Source organism: Halichoerus grypus, chromosome 12, assembly GCF_964656455.1.
Source record: "Halichoerus grypus chromosome 12, mHalGry1.hap1.1, whole genome shotgun sequence".
NCBI classification, from domain to species: Eukaryota; Metazoa; Chordata; class Mammalia; order Carnivora; family Phocidae; genus Halichoerus; species Halichoerus grypus.
In genome coordinates, this window is record NC_135723.1 from 100,426,939 (window position 1) to 100,451,127 (window position 24,189).

Genomic DNA, 24,189 nt, shown 5'->3' on the forward strand with positions numbered 1-24,189 from the left:
GCCCGCTCCCTGTCCCAGAAACGAGATGCACGATGGGGAAGGAAAGGGACTTTAATGAGAAACCAAAATATAGAGAGCCAAAGTGCAAACTGTCCACCCCCCCATTGGGGGGGGTCATCCTGAGCCCCATGTGCACCCCCCTCACCCCCCTTCCGGCCCCCAGCGGAGGCCCAAGGCCTGGAGCTTCTGCCTCAGGTAGCTCTTGAGCTGGGGCAGGCCTCTCTGTGACTCCAGTTCCTCGAAGGGTAGCTGCAGGGGAGGGGAGCAGCAGGTTACCCCCAGGGTCTGTGCGCTGGGCGGAGGGGCAGCAGGATGGCATGGCGGCTCTCCCAGGGCGGGGCGGGGGGCTGCTCTCACCGGCAGGAGCTGGTAGCCCAGCAGGCCCAGGTGCCGCTCCCGTAGGGCCCGGGAGCCCAGCAGCACTCGGCCGTCCCGGCAGAAATGCCAACGTTCCCGCAGCATCAGCACCACCCTGGAGGGGGCGGACCATGGCTCAGGGTGGTGTCCACAGAGGCAGGGAGGCTCTCCCGCCCTCTTCCCTTACCTCTGGGCAGGGTCGTGGGTGGTGGGCTGAGAGGCAGCCTGGCCCTGGGGACAGGACCTGGGAGGGTAGGGTAGGAAGGGGTCCTGGGTCCTCACGGGAAGCACAGCACCAGAGCTGCTGACACACAGCAGGAAGTCTGGAAGGGCAAGACAAAGGGCCACTGGCTTCTAGCCAAGGCTCTGCATCCCGGCCGGCCGGCCACCCGCCCGCGGGGAATCACCTGTGCAGTAGCCTGGAGGCACGGTCAGGTCCTGTCGGTACTTCTCCTCCCCTAGCAGCTGGCGCAGCCCCTCCGCCACTATATCCTTGTGACTGAGGCGGGAGGGGGAGCAAACACCGATAGGGAAAGGCTCAGGAGGCTCGACCCCGGGCAAATGCCTTTAATGTCCCAAGGCCCGTTTTTTTTGTTTTTTCCCTCTTACTGCTAAGAGTGCATCAGCACGGACAGTTCAGGGTCCCCCTGGCTTTTCTACTCTGTGCTTCGCGCAGGCTCGTCCCCTCCCCTCCCCCAAGCCGCCCCATCCACCTGTACTTGCAGCGGGCACGGTCAGTGATGAGTGGCTGGGGGAAGATGGGCACTTGCTGCCTTCGGGGAAGGCGGGGACCCCGGTATCCTGGAAGCTCCAGCTCCACGGCCGTGTCTAGCAGGGAGAGGTAGCGCCGCACAATCAGGGCATGAGGGGTGCCTGTGGGAAAGCAGGACTGAGGCTCGCGGGGCCGCAGGCTCCCACCCCCACTTTCCCCTGCCTGCTGGCCCCACGGGGCCCCAGCCAGCCCTCCCGGCCGCGCACCGCTGACGTGGTTGATGAAACTTGGGGAAAAGACAAAGTGCAGGGCTCTGAAGGGCAGGCACCGAAGCTGGCACAGTGACATCAAGATGTTGACAGTAGCCAGGGGAGCCACCCCTGCTTCCCGAGCCAGGATCCTCTCAAGGCAGGGCATAAACTGCTGTTCCAGGGGCAAGTAGTTCAGCCGCCCAAAGGGCAGCACCAATTTCTGTACCACCTGTGGAGGAAGAGCAGCCCTTCACCCAGCACGAAACAGTTCTCCAATATCCTCCACGAGCTGAACCTCAGGGAGGCTTGGCCTGCAAGCTTCTAATGTCTCTGTAAAGGCAGAACAATCCCTCTACCCCGACGTACACACCAGAAGTTCGACAGCATAACCAGTGTCTTGAGCCCCATGTGATTAATCAAACCAGTGGAGGAGACATCGCTGTGGGGTCTGGCCCTGAAGACTTAGAGGAGTGGGCTCAACGAAGCTAAGACAGCGCCGAGTGCGGAGAACTGCAGAGAACCAGGCATACACGCTGGGTAGGTGGACAAGCCAGGTGGGGGTGAGCGAAGATGAAACCCCGGGGGGACAGAGCAGAGAGCCTGGCTGGTTGTCTGCTGCAGGAGGCAGCCAATCAAGCTGAACAGGGGGCCGGGCCTGACACCGAGGAGGGCTAGGAGAGGAGCATGGCAGGGTGGGAGGTAATCCCACCTTGCTGCTGAGCTGGGCTTCCTGGACCACCAGGAAGTGGGCAATGGCTTCCAGAAGCTGGGGCTCCCGCAACCGGTGCCGGGCCAGGTGCTGGGCCAGGAGCACCATCACGTGGGGAGTCAGTTCCTCTGGCCTGGCCTCTGTGAAGAACAGCCTATTATGCTGGACCCTCAGGCCAGATCTCAGCTAGATTCCACCTCGGCCCAGACACCACCACCTGCCTCCTCTTCAGCCCCTCCCGCCACCTGCCTTCAGTCCCCTCCAGCACCTGCCAGGCTGCGGATGAGGTGCTGCTGCGGACGCCTCAGGAAACGAGGGCAGCTCAGAGCAGCTTCCAATCTTTGCCCACTGCGCAGGCCAGGTTGCAGAGTGGGAGGTGGCTTCGGAGGGAGGCGGAACCTTCTCTCCTGCTCCAGGGCACACATCAGGGGCCCATCTGATGGGAAGCCTGAGAGGGAGAGGGTCAGAAGAGGCAGGCCTGGTAACGGGGAACTGCTCTGTTCCAGTCAGGGGGGTCAGCTGGTGAATTCCCACCCTTTCACGTCTCCATGTTCTGGATGGAAGGGTTGCTACTGTGTAAGCAGAAGCACTGGAGAAATGTGAAATACCACGTGCACGTGAGGTATCACAAGTCTGCGGGGAAGACCTGATACGAACATGGCAAATAAGCTCTCATTGCACGCCAACGGTGACAAACAGTAGTGGCTTTCTAGAGCACTGTGTTGGAAGCAATCAGGGTTGGCACCCCTAGCTAAGCTGGAGCGAATGCTGCTGGACTCCTGCTGCCTGCTGTGGATACGGGGGAGCAGCACCAAGTGTGCCAGGGGATGCACCATTCCTGGCAAAGCCTGAGAGGTGAATTCTGTCAGTGGTCTTGGGTCTTCTATGCTCTTTCTCTATTCTTCCGTTAACACCCACCCCCCAGACACCCTCCTCACCAAGTAAGACTGCAAGGTGCAGACACACGTGGATGGTGTGAATATCAAAGGAGGGGCAGTTTCGGATGATGAGCTGACTCAAGTCCTGTAGTGTGGCCTGCTCCACGGGAGGGGGCCGTGGCTGAGACCCCAAGAGCTGGCCCAGACGACGAAGTGCCACAGGGTAGTGATGGGCGCGCACCTTGGTGGGGTTCTGGCCCAGCCAACGCAGCAGCTCCCCAGGGCTCCTCGCCTGTTCCAGAAGCCGCTGTAGCCCTTGCACAGGGCCTGCATGGAGGCCTCCTCCAGGAGGCCGGTCCCCCCACTTGCTGGGCCCCAGACAGCAGGGCTGTACTGGCGGGAGCAGCAGCAGGCCAGACAGCCGAGCAGCGGAGGCCTGGGCAGAGAGCAGGACTCGAAGCATGGAGTTGGGTGATGGAGACCCTGAGGGGCAGCCCAGAAAAGGGGGTGAGGTTTTCTCCAAAGGGGAGAAAAACCGGCTATCTACTCCTGACCTCACTCCCCAGAGGGCCCTGGGGTCAGAGCAACCCACTCGTGCTCCCCCTTCCTTGTGACGGCTCTAGTCTTCTTCCCCACCCCGCCCCTCTCTCGCCTCCTTCCAGCCTCTGAAACAGCACCTCGGTGTCCTCAGCACCGGGATATTTACAAAGCAAGTCCACATGCACCACGTATCACCTCTGATGCTCCGTACGCGCCTCTGAGGTGGTAGGCAGGGCTGGCGCTACCTCGATTTCACAGGTGGAGAAACCAAGGCCCCGAGAGGAAAAGGGGTTAAGCCCGAGGTCACGAATCGGGTTAGTGGTCGTGCCCAGCCTGGAGCCCAGCTTGCCCCTTCGATACGCCCTCCCGACCACCTCCCCCTCCCGCAGGAGGCGGCAGCGGCAAGGAGGGTGGAACGCGGGCTCGGCAGCCGGGCGGTCCTGGGTTCCATGCTGGGCGCTCCCACTTACCAGCTGCATGACCTTGGACAAGTGACTTCGTCTCTCTGCCCGTGAAACGAGAACGCAGCGCGCACCTCGCAGGGCGCCCGTGGAGCCCGAGCGCGCAGCTTTGCAATGGCGCGGAGTCGGCGGTGTCAGGGGCCCCCACACCCACCCGGGCCCGGCAACGCCAGGAGACCGTGATCACGGTCGCCAACACCAACTCCCGCCGCCCTCCCGCAGCCCGTCCCGTAGGCGCCACCCCTACATGGCTCCCCAGGCCCCGCGCAGGTCGCTCCCTCAGTCGGTCTCGGGGCCCGGGAGCCGGGCTCCCCCCGCGGCCTCCTCATCGGCAGGCCACCGAGTCCGCCATCTTCCCAGCAACCCCCGGACCGCGGTGCGGACACCAATCGCGGCTCAGCCCCCGACCAGCACAGACGTGGCTCCCATCAGGCCCCGCGCGCCCCGGCGTCGCGCGCCCCGCCCCCCGCTTCCGGGAAGCTGCGCGCGCCGAGCCGGGGCGGTGCCGGCGGCGGAGGGGCGGAGCCAAAGGGCCAGGCGCGGAGGCCGGGGCGAAGAGAGAGCGGAAGTCGGCCGCCCGTCGCGTAAGGTCGGGCGCCCGGCGGGGCCCGGTCCGCGCGCCCTTCTCGCCTTTCTTCCCAGTGGACAAGGGCTCCCCGCCCAACAGCCCCACGGGCCCACGCACCCAGACACACACCAGGAGTGAAAACTTCACAGTTATTTAATCTGCACGTGTTCCACACAATCCCTCTGCCCCTCCCAGCTCCCCTTCCCCAGCGCCCCGCAGTCCTTAGGTCCTCAAATCAGCCCAGGAGCTTTAGGGACTAGAGGTGGCTGGGTCCTCAGGCGGGATACTCAGAGGGGCCCAGGCGTGTGGCCCGGCTCTGCCCAGGGCCGAGGCAGTGACAGCAGCTGCCTGACCCTGAGGAGCCGACTGTCAGTGGGGGCTGAGAGCCAGCAGCCCGGGGACGTGGCCCAGAGCCACGGCGGTCACAGGGAGGGGCGGCGGCCGGCTCGCGGAGCGCTCTGCTGCGCAGGGCCGGGCTCCAGGCCAGCGGGAAGAGGCAGGCCGGGGAGGTGGGCCTGGGCAGACAACAACGCCCACTGTGTCGTGGGGAGCGAGGTCCAGAGGGGCCGGCAACGCCTCCGAGGGCCCGCGGAGGCACTACGGGCGGTACATGGCAAAGGCCAGGAGGCTGAGGAGCAGGGTGAAGCCGGCCAGACCCAGAGTGGCCGTCAGGGGGAAGAAGGGCCGGTACTGGATCTGGCAGTACCAGAGCAGCAGCAGCAGCAGCAGCAGCAGGGGCAGCAGCAGGCCGCCCACTTCCAGCCCGGAGGGGCCTGGCTCGGACCCCGGCGGACAAGGGGGGGGTGGGGGCCCGGCGCGCGTGGACACGTGGCAGTGGAGGACGCAGTTGGGCGGGAGGTGAAGGCTGCCCAGGGTCTGGGTGTCGTCTCCTAGCAGCTGCCCTTGGTAGATGAGCCGCACCTGCTGTTCCCGGCCGGGAAACTGGGTCCTGAGGAGAGAGGGACCTGGGTAAGAGAGCAGGCCTCAGGCAGTCCTGGTCCCTTGCCCAGAACAACACTCCCACCGCTCACCTTTGGCTCCACCCCCACCCACGTGGTGGCCTCTAAGGGGGTCCCCTCCTGCTACAGGGGAACGATACAGTGTGTGATGTGGGGACCTCAGTTCCCTCGTCTGTAGAAGGAGGGGGAAGTCTCAGATCTCTCTGGCGGTGCTTCCGGGTCTGTAATCACTTCCACCCCAACTTTAGAATTTCTTTCCCGTCCGCATCCCAGCTTACCTTTTCAGGGAGCCAATGGTATCGTGGGGCCAGGCCCTGGCCACCTGCTCCGAATCGTTGAGGAATTTCAGCCGCAGCACTAGGGGCTCCTGGGGGGAGTCTGGCAATGGCGACGTTGCTGAGAGCCCCATGCCAGGCTCTGGCTCTGCAGCCTGACCTCTGTGTCTCAAGCTGGGGGTCTCGGCTCCTGGGGCCTCCCCTCTGATGCTGCCGGTGACCGCCATGGCTTCACTGGGCTGTGCTGGTGTTGGAGTCCCTGATGGCTGGGGCAGTGGGTCGGCACCCTCCGCAGTGTGTGTTGAGACCCAGGCGAGAGCCAGCACCAGAAGGCAGGCAAGCACCGCGAAAAGGACGGTCACCTCATCACCCACCCCTTCAATCAAGGCCATGGCACCTGCCTTGCCTGCCACCTTACTGAGCTGGAGAGGCACAAAGAACCCATGAGGGGCTGGCTCGCTGGCCAACAGCCCCCTGAACTCCAATGGGCTCCTGACCCCACCCCACCAAACCCTCCCAGTCCTGATTCCTCTGCCCCCTTACTCAAGCTCCACCCTAGGGCACATACTGTTCTGAAACCTGGTTGTCCCAAACTTCCCTCCAGTGCCCTTTCCCATAACCAAATCCCAAGTCCTAACTTTTTGTAACCTGAGTTCTAGGTCTTTAACCATCTCCCCAATTCGTTCAAACACTATCTCTATGTAAGGGCCTTGATCTTCTAAGCAACCTCTCCCCTAAATTCAACCCTCAGCAAACTTCACCCCAAAGCTTACCTAATCTTCCATCTACTATCTCAAAGTTTACATTCTCCTTCGTCTATTTCACCCCAAAGCTTATCTACTCCTCCATCATGAAAGTTTCTGCAAAGGGGAAGAAAATAGGGTTCTATGCCCCCCACCCCCAGCCCCGTATCATTTAACCAAACCCCACCCGCGGCAGGGGACTGCTTCCCAAGGCTTCCCCACACCATAGGTCAATCTCCGCCCTTTGGCAATTCGGAGCTTCCGAGGGCTGCCATCCCCCCCACCCAACTTGGCCCCTCCGGTCTACTCAAGCCCCACCCCGCGGCGGCCCGATTCGGCGCTTCCTCTGGAAGCCTCTTCAAACCCAGTCCGCAGGCGGACCCGAGATCCCGCCCGGGGAATCCGAGACTTCGCCCTCCCCACCCCCAACTCCTCCATCACCCCTCCCATCTTCCCGCCCCCCGGAGCCACGGGAGGGCACGGGCGAACCCGGGGCGGGGCGAGCGGGAGCCAGCTGGGGCCCGGGGCGGTGGGGTGGGCGCGGTCACCGCGCGGGAACTCACCGCCCGGCTCCGCCACCTCCATAGCGGACCCTCGGGCACTTCCGGGCGGGAGGCGCCGAGGTCGCGGACACCTGAAGGCACCCCCTCCTTCCCTGCCGCCGCCGCCCGGAGTATTGTGGGACTTGTAGTCCTGCGCGGTGCGCATTTCCCGCCCTCCGCCCTGCTGACCCACGTGCCGGGATCCGCAGGCTAGTCCTGGTGACCGCAAGTCGCTGAGGGGCCCGCGGGGGCGGGCTTAAGGGTTGTGCCAGCCTCCCGAGTTTCGGGCAACAGCAGGACCCGCCACCTCCGCCGCTGGCATCCAGGGCATCTGTCACTCCAAAAACCGACGTCACCGAGAACACGTCAGAGCACCCGAGTTTCCAGATGCAGGCTCTGGGGTAGGGAGTGACCCCTACCCCGTTCTGTTCTTATGTCAGAGTGGACGCCAAAAGGCACTGTTGGTCCCCTAAATTGACTCTTTGGCTCAGAGCCCGGTACCCATGGGCTGTCCCAACAGCTTGGCCGAGGACATTCTTCCCCAGGGCTGGCCACCGTGGCTTGGGCTGTCCTGTCTCCCTGGTCCCTTCCTCCACCTTGCCCCTGTAAGACTATGCGAGAAGCATAGACCTTGGAACCTGGACAAATGCTGATCTCTTACCCCGTGTTTATTAACTGTATATCCTTGGGTGCGCTATTGAATCTCGTTGAATCTTAATTGCTTTGTTCCTAAGACATAATTCATAAGGAAACTGTAAGGAAGAAATTAAGTGTTTTATTAAACAAGTGTGAGGACTATGTCAGGGACCTGTTTGTTATACAGTAGGTATTTGTTCACCTAGTATTACACTAGGGTACACTAGAGTACACTCTCCACCCAGATCTGGGCCTGGAAACTGGGTCCTTAGAGTGTTACAGTGTAGAGGACTTTGAGCCCCAGCCTGGCTTGGGCCAGCTAATTGCTGTGAGCTTTTCCCTCCTTCCTCTGGGCCACAGAGATCTCACATCCTGGGTTTTATAGACCAGTCTTGGTGAAAAGTAACGCACCCTAGTGTTTCCATAGTTCATACTTACTTGTGGGAGCATGTACCCCAAGTGGGAGCAGGTACTGCCTCGGGAAAGTCAGTTTCGATGTATAACATACAGACCTAACTTCTCTCTAGTTCCTTCCTTCCCATTCATTCGTTCATTCTAGAAACATTTATTAAATGTATACTAGATGTCAGGCACTTGCAAGATGCTGGGAATACAATGGTGAATCAGACAGGTGAACTTATCCCTGCCCTCCCATGGCTCATATAATGATAGGGGACAGACAAGCCCACCGGTCCTAACACAGATCTGTGCCGCCTGCTGGGGCAACACATATGAGAAGCTCTTTACCCTCAGCATTTCTCCTGGGAGCTCCCTGGTGCAAATTCTTGGTGTCAGTTCTAGGTAAGTGTCTAAAAGAGATGTTCGCTGTTGCTTTCAGAATTACACAGCATCAGAGCTAGGTAGGTGTTCTGCTCAACCACTATTTTGCAGGTGAAGCACAGAGAAGGTACAAGACATCAGTAAGGTTGGACATGTAGATAGAACCTGAATCTCTCAAGAGCTGGGGACGCCCCAGCTGTTGAGTACCTTGCACCTGGTTCTTTGGACAGTACAGGACACTTGGGTTACTGTGTTGGTACTGGGGCAGAGTTGTGTGAGTAGCCAGATGGGGGCACCTCTTTGCATGGAAAAGACTCAGCCTGGCTTGGGAAGTGGAAGTGTGTGTAAAAAGACCGGCATATGTCAATTGTGCCAGAGGACATCTGGGCACAGCCCTGGGAGGCTGACTGGCTGGGGCCAGTGCCCTGCACATGCCCTCTCTTAGGCATTTTTGCAAAGGTTGGGGATGAGGGCTGACTAGCAGGACTGCAGACAGCTTTGGCAATGGGGGTGCATAGGAACTGAAACATGGAAGGGAGTTCCCTGGCCCCCGAAGGAGTGGACAGGAACACAAGATGGGCAAGGGGTTGAGGACAATGAAAAGAGCCATGTGGGCTCTGGTGAATCTCTTAAATGGGGTGAGTGGGGATAGAAGGCATCATATTGGATCCCTCTCTCTTCTTTGCCTATGTACCAGCAGCTCCGAGGCGGTGGCAGACAGTGAACCATCCCAGTCCCACAGGGGAGTCTTTTAGGAGAAGCCTGAAGATGAGCGAGGGGCTGTTGTTTAAAGGGCCATTTCCAAGGGCCTTGTTGGTGAAGCTCTCAGGGAGAACAGGAAATAGAAGCCGGGAACCCAGATTTCCAGGCTCTGTGCTGCAGCTCGCAGTGGAGAGTCCAGGGGACGGCCAGAGAGAGAACCCCGGGGACAGGGTGGTCTCCAGGGATGATCTCGGGCGGGAACAGGGGAGCCTGTGCAGCACTAAAGGCAGGACCATGTTAAGTGAGACGCAGCTGTGCCTGGGCTAGCGGCCCTTCTCGGCCAATCCGCCGCGTTCATCAGCACCCTCAGGCGCAGGGCACTGCTCGGGCAGTGCCCAAAGATCGGACACCCCGCCCAGACCAGAGCAGGGAGGCGAGACAGACAGCCGGGGCCGGGAGAAGGCCAGCGCAGCTGTCCACTTGGAGCCGGTGGCCCTCAAGGCGGGTGTGGGTGGAGGCTGGAGAGCAGGCGGAAGGGCCAAGGCTAGGTGGGAGGGGCCCGGGCGCCGGGGCTGGAGCGCGCGGCTCGGGGGTGGAGGCTGCCGAGCCAGCTAGCAGGCGAGGGGCGGGGGCGCTGGGGCCGGCGCGCAGGAGGGGCGGGGGCGGCGGGGAGGGGGGCTCGGGCTGCGTGTGCCGGAGCTGGCGGGGGCGGCGGTGCGTGCGCATGACGCGGGGGGAGGGCCCGGGCCGCGCGCTCCCGGTCCCGTTGTTGTTGGCGCTGGAGGCTGCTCCGAGGTGGCGGGATCGCGGCGCCGAGAAGCGCCCTGCAGCGGCGGCCACAGCGTGCGCGGCGGCGCCTCCCGGCCTCGGCCCCCGGCCTCCGGCCTCATGCGCTAGCCCCGCGCCGCCGGCTCCGTAGTCCCGGCCCCGCCAGCCCCGCGCGCCCGCCCGCCACTGCCGCCGCCGCAGCGCCGCCCCGGGCCCCGGCCGGGCCCGCCTCGGGCCCCGCGGCTCCAGAGCCATGAACTTCCAGGCGGGCGGGGGGCAGAGCCCGCAGCAGCAGCCGAGCCTGGCGGCGCCGGGGGGCGGCGGCGGTGGCGGCGGCGGCGCGGGGGGCGGCGGGCAGTTCGGCGGCGCGGGGCCGGGGGCCGGGGGCGGCGGCGGCCCCTCGCAGCAGCTGGCCGGCGGGCCCCCCCAGCAATTCGCGCTCTCCAACTCGGCAGCCATCCGGGCCGAGATCCAACGCTTCGAATCCGTGCATCCCAATATCTACGCCATCTACGACCTGATCGAGCGCATCGAGGACTTGGCGCTGCAGAACCAGATCCGGGAGCACGTCATCTCCATCGAGGGTGAGCGGAGCCGGGGTCTGCGGGAGATGGGGCGCGGTGGCCCGGCTCGGCCACGCTCTCTCCGTCTGGGGTCCTCGCGCGCCTGAGGTCCCGGCCACGCGGTGTGCTGATCGTCGGCGCTGCAGAGCGGTCGTCCAGGCTTCTCTATATCTCGTCCGGGGACACTGGGGCTCGGGGCCGGTCCCGTGCTAGGGGACACGTTTTCTGATCTTAATGCTCCAGGGCGCGAGGGTGGTGTCGCTCCCGGGACAGGTGCGCTCAGGGCCGCAGAGGTCCGGGGTGCTAGGGCCAAAGCTGGCCAGGCATGGCGAGGGAAGGTGGGCGCAGCGGAGGGCCTCGGCGGGCCGGGAGGTGGGGCCGCTGCCCCGGCCCTGCCCCGCGGCAGGGCGGGGGAATCGAGCCTCCGGTTAGAGGATGGCAGCCTTCCCGGGCCCAGCGCCCGCGGGCCCCGGAGGGTGGCGCTCGCCGCGGCTCCCTTTCCCGACGCACATCCCCTACGCTGCCGCTGCCAGGCGGGCGCAGGCCGGGCCTGGCGCGGGGCTCCGGCGGCGCGACCGCGTGGGAGGCGCCGGCCGGTACATCCGCGCCTTCGCCGGGTCCCACGCGCACCCGGGAACCGCTCGGGAGGCGGGCGCCGGATGCGGGGCGCTGACTGACCTCCATGGACACGGTGCTGGGCGTCAAATGCCAGAACCCCGGGCAACTGCCCTGCCCAGCGCTCCTTTCTCTAGGCTCTTGGGCCCAGGACTTTGGCTGCCAAGGCGGGGCAGAGGAAGTGGGTGCACGCTGCTGGTACATACCCCACGACCCCTGATGTGGTGGGGGTCCACCCCACCCACAGACAGCCTGGTGGCACCATGACCTTTGAGCGGCCGAGGGGCAGATGGGCCTCACCCTGGGTCATCTGCTTCCTCTCTGGCTCCATTTGAAGGGGGACGCCCGCCAGCAGGTGGTGGGTTCAGCTTTAGTGGAAATGCAGGGGGAATTGCAGGGTTTATTTGGTGATGACATGGAGTTGTGGGCAGGGGCCTGTCCACTTCTTGGGTCTCACAGTTAGGGCCACATTCTCATCTTGTGTGAGGCTCTAGGGGCTCCCTCACCTGAACACTCCTTTCTGCTTTTGGAGGTCCCGCCAGCTGGGGAAGGAGCATTCAGTATTTTGGGAGTAGAAGACCCCCTTTAGAGCTGGGGTCCTGCCCTGTTCTCGGAATGTTCCAATCTGACTTCCTCTGTCCTTTCCCCAGTCCTTTCTTACCTCTTCCCTCTCAAGGCTGAGTTCTCTGTGAACTAATTAGGCGATAGGAGAAACTCATTAACATGGATCTGAGTAAATGGCCTGAATCACCGTTGTTGTGGCTGGGGACCAGGAGATGGCATTTGTGTGAGCCCAGGGCCCCAAAGAGAGAAGATGACCAAATTTTTCTCCTAGATTTGAAGCGGGTGGGGCAGGGAGAGTGGCCATTCCTCATAGCTTCACTGTCCTTCCGAGGACATAGAAGTTCCCCATCGGCTCTAAGATACCCCCAGCTCCTTTTGGTGAAGAGACTCGGTGGGGTAGCCGCGGAAGGGACTGAGGGAAGAAAGACATCTGCCACAGAGCACTTCCCTGAGCAGGGAGGGGCAGGAATCAGCTGGATTCCCATCCAGCTCCAACTTCCTGAACACTGACCTGTGACCGCCCCCGCCCAACACACACTCCAGCTCAGGAGGCCTCTGGCTGGGCATCTTCCCTGACATGAAGGCCATGGTTCCTGGGAAGTACTGAGTTTTCATCCCTGTCTTGAATTCAACATGACAGGCAGAATTTCCCCTCTTAGAGCCCTCCCCCGTGACCAACTTCCCCATTGCGGTTTGGAAGTACCTCATGTTCTGTCTGCTTAGCCTGGAAGCTTGGTATCACCATCGTGAATCCTGGGACCTGATGTCTCATTGTCACCAGGCCCAGCTGCTCCTCACACATCCGTTCTCAGCTCTCCTGATCCCTGCTTCCCTGCTCTTTCTTGGCGGGGCTTCCCACCTCTTTCTTCCTGCTCCCCCCTTTTCTCCCAGCCTCTCTCCTGGAATCCATCTTTAGTACCCACCTCACCCCCTGTTTCCCCACTTTTGTCACCCAGCTCTAGGCAGGCAGCAAAAAAAAAAAAAAACCCCAAAAAACAAAAAAAACACACAACAACCCAGAAAACTCCTTCTCCAATTTCTGCCCTATACCCTTCCTGCGGTAGAGGCCCTCCATCTGCCAAACCATATTGCTGCTGCCTTGTAAAGCAGCGTCCCCACCTTCTTTCCTGGGGGTGGGAGGGGAGCAGCTTCCTGGGGCGTTTCCCTACTCCCTGTGAGCCTGACCGAGCCCCCCTGCCAGGGCCCAGCAGACCTGGGTCCGCGGGTTACATAACATATCCGTAGCCGGGGAGGCCCGTCTGTGTTTACTAGGGCCGAGCTTCTTAGCGGGAAGGGATGACATTTTCCTAGTGTATAATAAGCTTCCGCATCTTGCCGGTAATGCTTCGGTGAAGGATTTATTTGTCCCAGCTCTGAAGGTGACCTAGGAGACGCAGTCAGAATCCGTGTGGGACTAAGGGAGCATGATGGCACCTTGCCCTCCTGTCTTCTCCCTGCTTCCTTCAGTCACCTCTAACCCTGTGGCCAGGGCAGGAGGAAGCAGAGGAACATTCAGCCTTCCTGTTTCAGGACTGGGTTTGAGGGGCGATAGATTGTTTCTGAAAAGTTCCTTTTCCACCAAAGGCCAAGGAAGGAGAAAAGGTGTCCAGGCTGCAGTTTTGAGGAATGAAAGAAGTGTAACTGGGAGGTGGGTGGAGGAATAGAAGACTTAACCATGGGCAGAGCCTCTGAGCCAGTATCCCCTCCCTGGTGGGGAAACTGAGGCTTGGAGAAAAGAGGATCGTGCGGGGCCTCAGGGTAGAAGTCTGTAGGGAAAGGAGCTCTTGAAACTTGCTCGGGTCTCCTGGCTGTGTCCTAGAAAGAGGGCTGCAGAGGAACTGGGCCTCGGGCCAGATGGGGGACAGCCTGGGCACGTGGAACCTGCAGACACCGGGCCAAGTGAGCCAGAGGCCAGGATGAGCTGCTGGGAGAAGCAGCCTCGGGGTCCCAGCAAGTGGCCTGGCAAGGCAGGCTGGTCTCTGAATAGACGTGAATCCGGGGAGGTCTGCCGCAGCGGAGTCTGAGCAGGGGTGGGCCCTGCAGGCCCACGGGCAGGCCCGGGAAGCTCACCGTGGCCTCAGATGTGCCGTCTGGCTACTCCTTGGGCAGGAACTGGGCTTAGTCAGCTGGTGACTTGTTGCTGTCCCCTTTGTTTTCCTCCAACATTTTTTTTTTTTTTTAAACAATGGAGTGCCTCTGAGCATTCCAGTGGCACCTCACTCTTTGAGGGCTTCCTCGGGCTCTGCTGGCCCAGCACCAGGGCGTGGGGCTCCGTAGGGCTCTGGGACTGAGGTTGGTCCCCAGGTGCAGGTTTTCCTGGTGGGTTCAAGCTGAGGCTAGAGAGGGACGATGCCCCTGAGCTGGGGGCAGAGCGTGCTGGGTAGGGGCTCGGAGGGAGCGGGCAGGGGGTGCCCGCCTCAGCAGTGACTCTCCCTCGCACGCCCGCCTGGGGCTCGCGTTCGTCGTCCTTCCTCTGTGTCCGGTGACGAGATCCTGGCAGCGGCCCTGGGATTTTGTGAGACAGGTGGAGAGCAATTGTAGCCATTTTGGAGACAGGGAAGCTCGCTCCTGGGCTCCTTTGCCCTTCTGCCTCTTCCTCGGGGTGGCCAGTCCCCGCTGGTGCTAACACCCACCTGGGGGACTTGCGGAAGGACACATTTCCGCCGCTTCCTGCAAGTGATCTGATTCAGTAGGTTTGAGATGGGGGCCCAGGGATCTGGGTTTGTCACTTCCCCGGGCGTGCTGGTAATTAGCTAGTTGCTGGAATGAGTGCCTGGTGGGGGCCTGGAGGCTTAAGTAGGACTTTGCACCGAAGAGCTCCAGGAATTCCGAAAAGGAGGGTATCTGTGTGGGTGCTAGTGGCCGGGGAAAGTCGCATTTGCTCCAGATACATTTATTTAGCTCCTACTGTGTGGCCCAGTTGCATGTAGCACAGTGGAAGGCAGGGAGGAGGCAGAGGAGGGGCCACGCGGGCACTCTGGACCCCGAAGTTGAATGGATCAGCCTGTAGGAGGTGCCAGAGCGGGACTGGGAATGGTGGGAATAAAGCCCAGATTTTAAGAAAACCGGGGCAAAGGTTAGAGCCTGGGGAAGACTCCTCAAGACCCCTTTCTTCAAGGGGTCAGGAGAGAGATGGAAAGACCACCTCCTCAGGCAGCAGAGAGATGGCTCATTCCGCGCCCCTCCATTCTGTCCTTGGTCACTGAGCTTCTGCTCTCTGCCCGGAGGAAGACCTCCTACAAATGAGACAGTCCTTGCTCCTGAGCACCCTATGGCTAGCTCGGACTATCGAATTTCCTCTACCATTTATTTCTTAGTTGAATGTGGATGCCAGGCGTGGGGCTCCCGGAGACTTTCTCTGCAGACAGGACAGGTTTGCAGAGGCAGCAAGGGAGGGAGAAAGTATGGTGTGGTGTTCAAGAAACAGCCGGCCGGTCTGCATGCCTGGGGCACGGAGTCCAGAGGGGACAGGCCAGAGGCCCCTGGTTTGGGAGTTTTTCATGCTTTATCCTGTATTAATTTATTTACACCCCACCGTGATCCAGGAGAGCACTTAAGATGGTACGGAATCCTGCAGGAGATGGGCCAGCGTGTGAGGGTTGAAGCAGGAGCATTAGGGCAGTTGCGGCTGAGAGCAGGCTCTTGAGGCTGCGGGGAGCGGGGGGTGAGCGGCAGAGGGAACAGCGGCCACGGGGAGAGCAGGCGGGAGGGGAAGCCGATCCATAAGTCCTTAGTGTCCACACTATGCATTTGCACTGTGAGCCTACCCTACGAGCTCTCAGGGAGTCAGTGGCCTCAGAACTTCAGGAGTGGAAGGAGTGAAGATGCCCTTCTGGAAGAGCAGGCTTAGGGGAGCTGGGGGTGGGGAGGGGGGCAGACTGTGGCCCTGAGAACTCCTGTGTCCTTATTCGGCATCACCGGAACCCCCAGCCGGGAACCTTTAGCTTACCTTCTCTTTTTAATATGCAGGTAACTTGAAATTGGTTTAACCAGATTGCTTTCCTTCTGACCCCTCGCTGACTTGCAGGCCGAGGGGTAAAGGGAAGGTAATTTTGGGACATGGAGCTGAGCCCCAGGGTGATGGAAATGGGAGAGGGCGGTGACCTGGGGCGCTTGCTTCAAGGATGTATGCATTGGCTGGTACTGCGTTCCACCTGCCTGCTGGACATTGTTATAAGGCCTTTGCATCACGTGGCAGGTCTCTTTCTAGGTATGCAGGTATCATCCCCATTTTGCAAAGCCTGGGACTTAGATTGAGCACCTGGGAGCAGCAGGAACTGGTTTTCCGGCTGCAGGGCTGGCGCCTCCCCCGTGGATGTGGATGGATGGATGAATGAGCTTTGGTGGGTCAGACCGGATGCCCCCATCAGCCCTCCTAAGGTGCCTCTCAGGGAAGCTTTTTGACCTCCAGTTTAACCTGCGGACACTTAGAATACAACTTAAAGAGAACTTAGGGCTCTTTCTTCCTGCTCTAATCTTCTGCATGTCTTGAATCCGCAACCGAATGGTGGCTCTGGGACGTCTCTCCCCTCCCTGAACAGCATAGATATTATTGCATGTAGCACATAGATGCTGGCTCAAGAAACACTTAGAAATATTTAAAACATTTAAATATATGTGGAAGCAGCAGAAGTAATGCACGCTTATTAGAACAAATTCAGATGGGGAAGGAGGTAGAAGGAACACCTTCCCTCCTCAGAGGTACCTGCTGCTGGCTGCCTGATGCATGTTTTTTCCCTACACGTATCTGCTGTCGATGACCCTGTGATTGATTTGATGTTATTGGCATTTCTCGGCAGAGGTGGGATTTTGGTGGAAAGCCCCCCGCTGGGAGAACGGGAGCCCCTGCATTCATCTGCTCATCTAGTACTTCCCTGCTGGACAATTGGGAGATTGAGGTTCTCTCTCGTGCCTGCCAGGCTGCGACTGGCAGGTCACCCTGTGCTTGACCTGTCTTTTTTGAGATTTGCATTCTCTTGCATCTGTGCAGCTCGCCATGACTCCGCACACGGGTCCTTGGACCATCTCAGTCTTGGCTCTCTGGCCTCGGGGCCAGCCTGTCCGCAGAGTGCAGGCGCCACTCCGTGCGCTGGACTGAGCCTGACTTCCTGCGAGCAGCACTTGATACGCGCTGCCGGGGTCCCCTCAAAGAGCTGGGGGTTGCAGAGTTCCTCTGGGCGATATCTGGGCGGTTAGGGAGACGCAGGGTGGCATCACGTGAGGCTTGACGGGGTCGTGCGTGTAAGGGGCTCACGGTGGGGCCTGGCAAGGAGCAAGCACACAGGGAATGCTCGCCACTATTTAAAAGGCTGCCTGGGTGGCTCAGTCGGTAAAGCGTCTGCCTTCAGCTCAGGTCATGATCCCGGGGTCCTGGGATCGAGTCCTGCGTCAGGCTCCCTGCTCAGCGGAGAGTCTGCTTCTCCCTCTCCCTCTGCTGCGCTCTCTCTCTATCAAATAAATAAATAAAATCTTTAACCCCCCCCCCAAAAAAATAAAAGGCTGCAGGATGCCTTTTAAAGAGAGTACGGTTTCTCACGCATCTTCTTGTATATAGACCTTCGTACACTTGTCTGATGACTTCCTTGGGACAAATTCCCAAAAGGAAAAGGTGAGACCGTCAGGTATGCACTCTTTTAGGACTTCTGCTGCACGCCACACTGCCCTCCAGGAAGGCCCGCCTGTTTCTAGGGGTAGAGACCGCCTGTTTCTAGGGGTAGAGACCGCCTGCTCCTTGCCCTACCTACCCCCCCTCCCCACCTCATAGGTTAAAAACCAATACCACCACCATTAGATGCTTTTCCTTGTTGTCTTATTTTGTGTTGGTTTGATGACTAGTGAAAGTCAACATTAAAAAACAATTTTGGTCATTTGCATTTTGTTTTAATTCTGTTCATGTCCTTTATTCATTTTCTTCTTGGTTTGTTACTCTTTTCCTATGGCATGTAAGATAGTTTTAATCTCTTAATGTGGATTTTTCTGAAGTGAGCATTTGTCTGCTGGCAGGAAGCCATGGCCTCGGGCTCTCGGGCGGCGCTTGGGCCCCCCAGACCCCGAGCCGAGCTGCCGGAGCTGTCCTCTGGGTGCTGAGCAGAGCGAGCCCACGCCACACGGTTTTGGAGGGCCATGCCTGCGCTGTTTCTGTGCCTGTTTATAGTGGGTGTTTCTTTCTCTTTCTTGTCTGTCGGCACCCCTCTTTGCCACCGTTGGTGTGCCCGCCTACAGCACTTTCTCTTTTGCCTTTTAATTTGATGTTTTGATGGCTCGCAGACCCAGAGCCCAAGCTCATAGAGTGGGATTCGAGCCCAGGCCCGGCCTCTTGGGGCGTGTGTGTCTGTGTGCATGGGGGGGCGGGCGAGGCCGGGAGATCTGGACCCCACTCGGGGCTCGCCCTGCTCCCTCTGCTACCTGCTGTCTCCCAGGGAAGGGCGGACAGACTTCTGTGCCCTGAGGATCTTTGGTAAATCGGGCCCTATAGGAAGGCCCTAGAGCCTCTGGTGTGAAGAACTGTGACGATTTGGTGCCTTTTAGTTGCTCCAAAGTGCTCCTCTGCTTGGTGATGGCTTCTGGACTATTCCAGACTGCTTTACATCGGGTGATGTGGTGGAGAGAATGCTAGGTGTCCTTCCTCGTCTGTCAGGGGTAATGGTTACCAACCTGGTTCTGGAGCCACGCTGCCTAGATTTGAATCCCAGACTTACCAGTTGGCAGCTTTGTGACCTTTGGTGAGTCCCTTAATCTCTCTGTGTCTTGGCTTCCTTGTTGCTAAAATGAGGTTAACAAGCGCTCATTTCATCGTGTAAGTGTGAGAATGAAGTCAGTGAATGCATGCAGAGCTTTTAGATCGTTACCACTCCCTCGGAAGTGCTCGTCCTGTGCTGGGTCCTGTCCCATCATTCATACACTAGGTGCTGGCCACAGCCTTCGCAGGGTGGGAGTGGGGACTGAGTGAGGGCACGAGACTGAACGTACCTTGCACAGTGCCCACGGCCCATGACTCCTCCAGAGCACTGTCCAGTTACATAGGTGAGTCCCACGTGTCAATGTAAATTTTCAAGTAGCCGTATTAAGAAAGGTTAAAAAAAAAAAAGATGAAGTGAATTTTAATATTGTGTCTTATTTAACCCAGTATATCTGAAATGTTATCATTTCCATATGCAATCAATAGGAGAAGTTATTAATGGGTCTTTTACACTCTTTTCCCACCCTGTCTTCAAGCTCTGCCCTCCGCACTGCTCCACTGGGACGGGCCGAATCTCGAGTGCTCAGTAGCCACGCGGGGCCCGTGGCCGTGTTGGTGGAAGAACAGCTCTAATTTTAGCCCGTAATAAACAAAAGAATACCTGTTTGTTGTAAAAAATGAACACAAAAGTGCATCCTTTTTGACTTAGCTTTCTAAAGTATTGCATTAACAACACCTGGGTGCCTTGGTGGCCCAGTCAGTAAAGCGTCTGCTCAGGTCATGATCCCAGGGTCCTGGGATCGAGTCCCACATCGGGCTCCCTGCTCAGCGGGGAGTCTGCTTCTCCCTCTCCCTTTGTGCTCTTTCTCTCGCTCTCTCTCAAGTTTATAAATAAATAAAATCTTAAAAAAAAAAAAGTAATAATAACGTGCCTTTCCTGTAGGTCCCGCTGTTTTCGATCAGCCAGGCAGCGGGCGTGGGCTTACCACGCACCCGCTAAGCCTATGGTGATTGATTGCAAACAGATCCATTGAGAAGGGACTGAATCTGCAGTAGCTTTTTGTCACCGTGTTTTTCTGGAAACCGGAAGACCACCGCCGTGGTGAGGGTGCCCCCGCAAAACCTGTTCCGGTCACAGGGCTCTCACGCTCCACACTTGGGAGCCGCATTCATGCGGTTCTGCCCAAGGATGGAAGGTGGGGTGTGAGCCTGGGTCCCGCTGTTGCGAGATGAGCGCACGCATCGTGGCCCTTGGCAGGCAGCGCCTTGTTTCGAGTGGGCTGGCCGCAGGCCTTGGTGTAGCTCACTTTGGTGCGGTCCCCGTAACCCCTGCAGCTGGTGCTATGCCCTGCTTACCTCTCAGCCCCAGGCCTCCCTGTCGCCAACCTGGAGGGTGATCCTGAATTCGGGTGAGGGAAGAAAGGCGGGCGGGGAAAGGCATGGCAGTTCCCATGGCTCCTTCCCTCTGCTGCGGGATGGGCCCACGTGTTCTCGAGTTCGGCTGGTGGCCTGACCCAGGAGTGGCCGTGCAGGCTGGTGAGCTGTCGGTGGACAGGGCTCATGTGGACAGCACGGTGTGTGGACTAGCTGGCCTTTTGCATATCAGCTTGCGACGACATCACACGGAGTGCTGGCTTGCGAGGGGCACGCAGTCAGGGGATAGCATGCTGATTGCGTGGCCCCTACCACAGTGCACAGTTGGAGAAGGGCGAGCCCAGCCCTCGCGCTCTGCAGGACAGGAGGGTTCAAGGTCACTGGTTAGCACCCCAGGCTTTTTTGCATCATGGTGACCTCCTTCCAGCACACCAGCGGAGGTGGGCTGGGTGATCGATCCTGCGAGTCACCTCCCCTTCCACTGTGACCTGGGGCAGTGGTGCCGAGATGCTGCGTGTCACCAGCAAATGTCACAGTATTCTCTTCACTCGTCCTGGTGTTTGAGGCAGGGGCTGTTTTTGTAGGTTTTTTTGGTTTATGTTTTGCTCTCGATTTATGCTGAGTTGTGTATATATATACATATATATATATATGTAAAATAGCAGGATACGTATTTATGTCGTAGCGGAGAGGTTGTAAATGTATGCACACTCCTGGGAGACATGTGGCACAGAATAAAGCCCCCCTCCAGCCAGCAGCTCTGGGCTGGCTTTCTTGCCGTCTCTCAGCTCACCTCCCTACTGCGCAGTGAGGAAGCTTTCCTCGGCCCCACCTGCTCAGAGGTGAGGTTATTATGGACCACACCCCGGAAGGCGAATCCCATGGTATTGCAGCAATAAAACACTAGGCTCCTTTTACCACCCTCCTCTTGTTAATGGCAGGAAGGACCCCGGTTCTTTGTCCAGGGAACCTGCAGACGACAGGGTGGGCTGGGCAGCCCCTTGTGATATCTTCGATGGGACGTCTCAGAGACTCCTCGGCCAACCCAAGACAGAAACCATCATCTTGTAGATCTCTCGTTCTCCCCAGCCTTGGCACTGTTGGGACGGAGACTCTGTCCTGAGCCTGTGTTAAAAGGTTCTCTTGTCATTTCCTGGGCCCCAGGTGGCACAGGGGTCCCTCCAGGGGGGTGTTACTGCCCTTGAGAAGAGAGCCTGATGGATGCACCAGGCAGGCAGGGGTCGAAACCCGGTGTGTCCAGTTCCAAGGCCCACCTTTTCAGTTTTGTCCATCACCGGGCCTAGAGCTGTTGGTGTTCTTACCCCCAGCTGGTATTTGTCAGGAGCTGGGATCTGCTTCACTCGCCATGTCCCCTGTGGACACGGAGCCCTGAGCCAGTCTTGGGTGGGCCTCCTGGCCTGGTAGAAAATGCTTGACCAGCAACCAGGGGGCCTCCCTGCTCTGTACCCAGCCGGGGAGCCCTGTTGGTCCTTCAGGGAGCCTCCCGCTTGTATCACTGTGCTCTGTCCAGCCTGGTGGGCCCCTGCTGGCCCTAGGGGGCAGGTGGAGCTGCGGGCCATCAGCCCTCTGACAGCCCCGCGGGAGCAGGGCCGGAAGTCGGGAGACCATTTAGGGTGGGGGCCAGGTGTTGTCACAAGGCCATGGGTCTTCTTACAGGAGAGTGGAGAAGGGCCTTGCACGGGAGTCTTTGCGGGGGGGGCTCTCGGCTGCCTTGTGCCCCGGCTGCAGACGTGCGTGGAGGATGGCAGGAGGGTGGAGGTGCGTCTGGTTCTCTGTCCTCCCTCTTGGAGTTCACATTCCTCCCTGAGGGGTCAGAGCTGGGTCAGAGCTGGGACATCATTGAAGACATGGGTGTCCTGCGTTTTGGTGTATGCTTCTGACAGGTCAGCTGGCTCAGGTCTTAAAAGCCATTCCCTGTGCAGTGAGGAAGCCTCCCTGGGAAGCATGGAAGTGGCCCTCCCTCCATCAGGTCCCCGGGAGGGAGGGGGGAGGGTGGCCGAGGAGCCCGTTACCGGCCGAGAGGTCAGCCCGGGACCGGCCCACCCCGAGTGACCCTCGCTGTTCGACTGGGTGGCTTGACCCGGTGACTGTGGCTCAGGCCCTGAGGGCGAGGCCTTCCCTATCTCTGGAGCCTCGGATGCTCGTGCAGCCGGCACCAAAGAAAAATCAACATCGTGTGTAAGAAAAGCGTGCATGCCTCGGGCGGTGAGTGGCTTCTACGCCGCGAGCTGGTGGGGCGGGACGGCCGAGTGGGTGCCGCGGCAGCCCGGCTGCTTTGATCGGCACTGCGAGACACTGTTTTACTGGAATACTGATTTTATTATGAAAATTGCTGGCGTAGTGTGTTTTTAAACTATTCAAATGTGCCACCCCACACGGTAGCACTTTGTGTTTGTGCTGCAAACGTCGCGAGATTGACAGCTCTTGCAGCAGCGGGCGCGGGGAGCGGCGGGGTTCTAAGGGAAGGGTGGCAGGATCAGATCTGGGATCTCAGAAGGGGCCGTACTAACCAGATTCACTTCCTGCGCGTGCTCCTTACGCGCCCGCCACCGCCCTGCGTGCCTCCTCGTGGTTCGCTGGACATCCCTGCACGGTGAGTGTTCCCCCCCATCCTGCAGATGGGGGCAGGGATGGAAAGGGATGTGCTCAGGGTTGCTCGCTCTTAGGGGCGGAGGCAGGACCGGACCCAGGAAGGCTGGTCTCAGAGCCTGTGCTTGGGCCCGCAGGTGTTCTGCACCATGAAACAGATACAGCTTTTATTTTTATTTTTATTTTTTTTTAAAGATTTTATTTATTTATTTGACAGAGAGAGACACAGCAAGAGAGGGAACACAAGCAGGGGGAGTGGGAGAGGGAGAAGCAGGCTCCCCGCAGAGCAGGGAGCCTGATGTGGGACTCGATCCCAGGACCCTGGGATCATGACCTGAGCCGAAGGCAGTCGCTTAACCGACTGAGCCACCCAGGCGCCCCAGATACAGCTTTTAAAATACAGGAGAAGGGGCTCCTGGGTGGCTGTCGGTGAAGCGTCTGCCTTCAGCTTGGGTCATGATCTCGGGGTCCTGGGATCGAGCCCCACATCGGGCTCCCTGCTCAGCGGGGAGTCTGCGTCTCCCTCTCCCTCTGCTCCTCCCCCCCCCACCCCGCTCGTGCTCTCTCTCTCTCGCTCACTTTCTCAAATAAGCAAATGAAAATCTTAAAAAAAAAAAAAAATACAGGAGAAAGTTCAAAGAATCTTGTTTCTTCTGGGGATATGAAGGGTCCCCTTAAGCCAGATAGGAAACCTAGAATTTATAGAGGAGAAGACACACCAGATTTTCTCCCCAGCTTTTTATTTTGGAAAAACCACCACCTTGAAAGGCGTTTGCTCCCTCCTCCCCGCTCCGCACCTCACATTCTTTTTGGCAGTGGGTGTGGTCGGCAGCTGCAGACAGCGTGGCACTTCTCCGAAGGCCCCTGAGCTGGCATCTCCCAGCGCGGGCACATTCTTGCACGAAACAGAACACCAGTGTCACACCCGAGAGAATTGACAGGAATCCTCTGGCGTCATTTCAGAGCTCACCCACAAGCAGATTTCCTCAGTTTCCCCCAAATACCTTATATGCCCTTTTGGTCTTTCCAAAGCAGGATGGGATGAGGCCGGGCCAGATTTCTTGGAGAAGGTCCGTGCCCTGGCTTTGGATGCTTCTGCTGCCTGGCTGTCTTGAAGTTCTCCCTCTGTCCCTGGAGCTGCCTGGGACCTGGAGTGAAGTCGAGGCGTTGATGAGATCCAGATTAAACCATTTTGACAGGATTACCCCCTGTTGCGTCACATCTGGCCCTGCTGTTAGTGATGTTAAGGAGCTAACGGTCTGGAAGGTCCATTTCCTCCCACTTGGTGGTTGCTAAGTGATCTGTGGGCTGGGGCTTGGGCACCACGGAAGTCAGCGGCTGCCAGGGACCCCTCCCCTTGCCGGGGGGGGGGTCTATGTGCATCAGCGAACTGGTGTATTGGGGTGGCCACGTGCTGATTTTCTCAGGTGCGTGTTCCTTCTGTGAGTCCTAGCTGGTGTTCTTCCAGCGAGAAGAGCTTCGTCCCAGCCCACCCTTTTGTATTCTCTCTCTGGTCTCACGGATTTTTGTTGTTGGTGGTGTTCAGATGTTCTAATATAATCAATTACAAAATTAACAGATTTAATTACATTTCTGTGGAATAGAGTAGGAGCATTTGCTTGCCACGTACATATGCTAGTTAAATGCTTAAGATGCCTGTGATCGAGTTCCTGCAAACTGTGAAGAGTTTTTAAAATTCCAAAGGTAAACGGGCAGAGCAGAGGACCAGAAAGACAGTTCAGAGAAGAGGAAATGCACGTTGTTGGTGATCATGAAAAGATGCTTAACCTCACGAGTAATCGGGGACACAGATCAGAAGAGCCAGGTTCTGGGCTCCTCTGCCCGATGCCGATGGGAGGGCCAGTGTTGGCCTGCCCTGCTGGGCTGGCGGGAGATGGGGCCC

The 24,189-nt window shown here is 59.0% G+C and overlaps 3 protein-coding genes across 11 annotated transcripts in view; 1 reads left to right on the forward strand and 2 right to left on the reverse strand.

Moving 5' to 3' along the window:
* Nucleotides 1–33: 33 nt before the first annotated feature.
* Nucleotides 34–4,342, reverse strand: FASTK (Fas activated serine/threonine kinase). Of its 2 annotated transcripts, XM_036102107.2 has the most exons (10): nt 4,156–4,342; nt 2,968–3,390; nt 2,298–2,477; nt 2,030–2,169; nt 1,336–1,549; nt 1,071–1,230; nt 765–856; nt 545–680; nt 358–472; nt 34–249 (listed from the first exon to the last, which is right to left on the reverse strand). In XM_036102107.2, exons 1-10 carry the CDS (start codon nt 4,235–4,237, stop codon nt 142–144), a joined length of 1,650 nt encoding a protein of 549 aa, XP_035958000.1. In that variant the 5' UTR covers nt 4,238–4,342; the 3' UTR covers nt 34–141. The 2 variants fall into 2 exon arrangements, with proteins under 2 accessions (XP_035958000.1, XP_035958002.1); XM_036102109.2 differs by lacking the exon at nt 2,968–3,390 and having other exon boundaries at nt 4,156–4,341.
* Nucleotides 4,343–4,611: 269 nt separating this feature from the next.
* TMUB1 (transmembrane and ubiquitin like domain containing 1) lies at nt 4,612–7,149 on the reverse strand. Of its 4 annotated transcripts, none has more exons than XM_036102115.2 (4): nt 7,017–7,128; nt 6,484–6,570; nt 5,714–6,132; nt 4,612–5,425 (listed from the first exon to the last, which is right to left on the reverse strand). In XM_036102115.2, the coding sequence occupies exons 3-4, from the start codon at nt 6,100–6,102 to the stop codon at nt 5,074–5,076; spliced, it is 741 nt and encodes a 246-aa protein (XP_035958008.1). In that variant the 5' UTR covers nt 6,103–6,132; nt 6,484–6,570; nt 7,017–7,128; the 3' UTR covers nt 4,612–5,073. The 4 variants fall into 4 exon arrangements, with proteins under 4 accessions (XP_035958008.1, XP_035958009.1, XP_035958010.1 ...); XM_036102116.1 differs by having other exon boundaries at nt 6,484–6,595; nt 7,017–7,124; XM_036102117.2 differs by lacking the exon at nt 6,484–6,570 and having other exon boundaries at nt 7,017–7,149.
* A 2,714-nt stretch (nt 7,150–9,863) lies between these two features.
* AGAP3 (ArfGAP with GTPase domain, ankyrin repeat and PH domain 3) overlaps nt 9,864–24,189 on the forward strand; it is a 52,860-nt gene continuing 38,534 nt past the window's right edge. For 4 of the 5 annotated variants that reach the window (XM_036102106.2, XM_078059726.1, XM_078059728.1 and 1 more), the window contains exon 1: nt 10,120–10,465. In XM_036102106.2, coding sequence (XP_035957999.2) covers nt 10,135–10,465 — 331 coding nt within the window. In that variant the 5' untranslated portion in view covers nt 10,120–10,134. Of the gene's footprint in view, nt 9,974–10,119; nt 10,466–24,189 lie in introns of those variants that run through there. The other variant, XM_078059724.1, reaches the window with a different exon arrangement.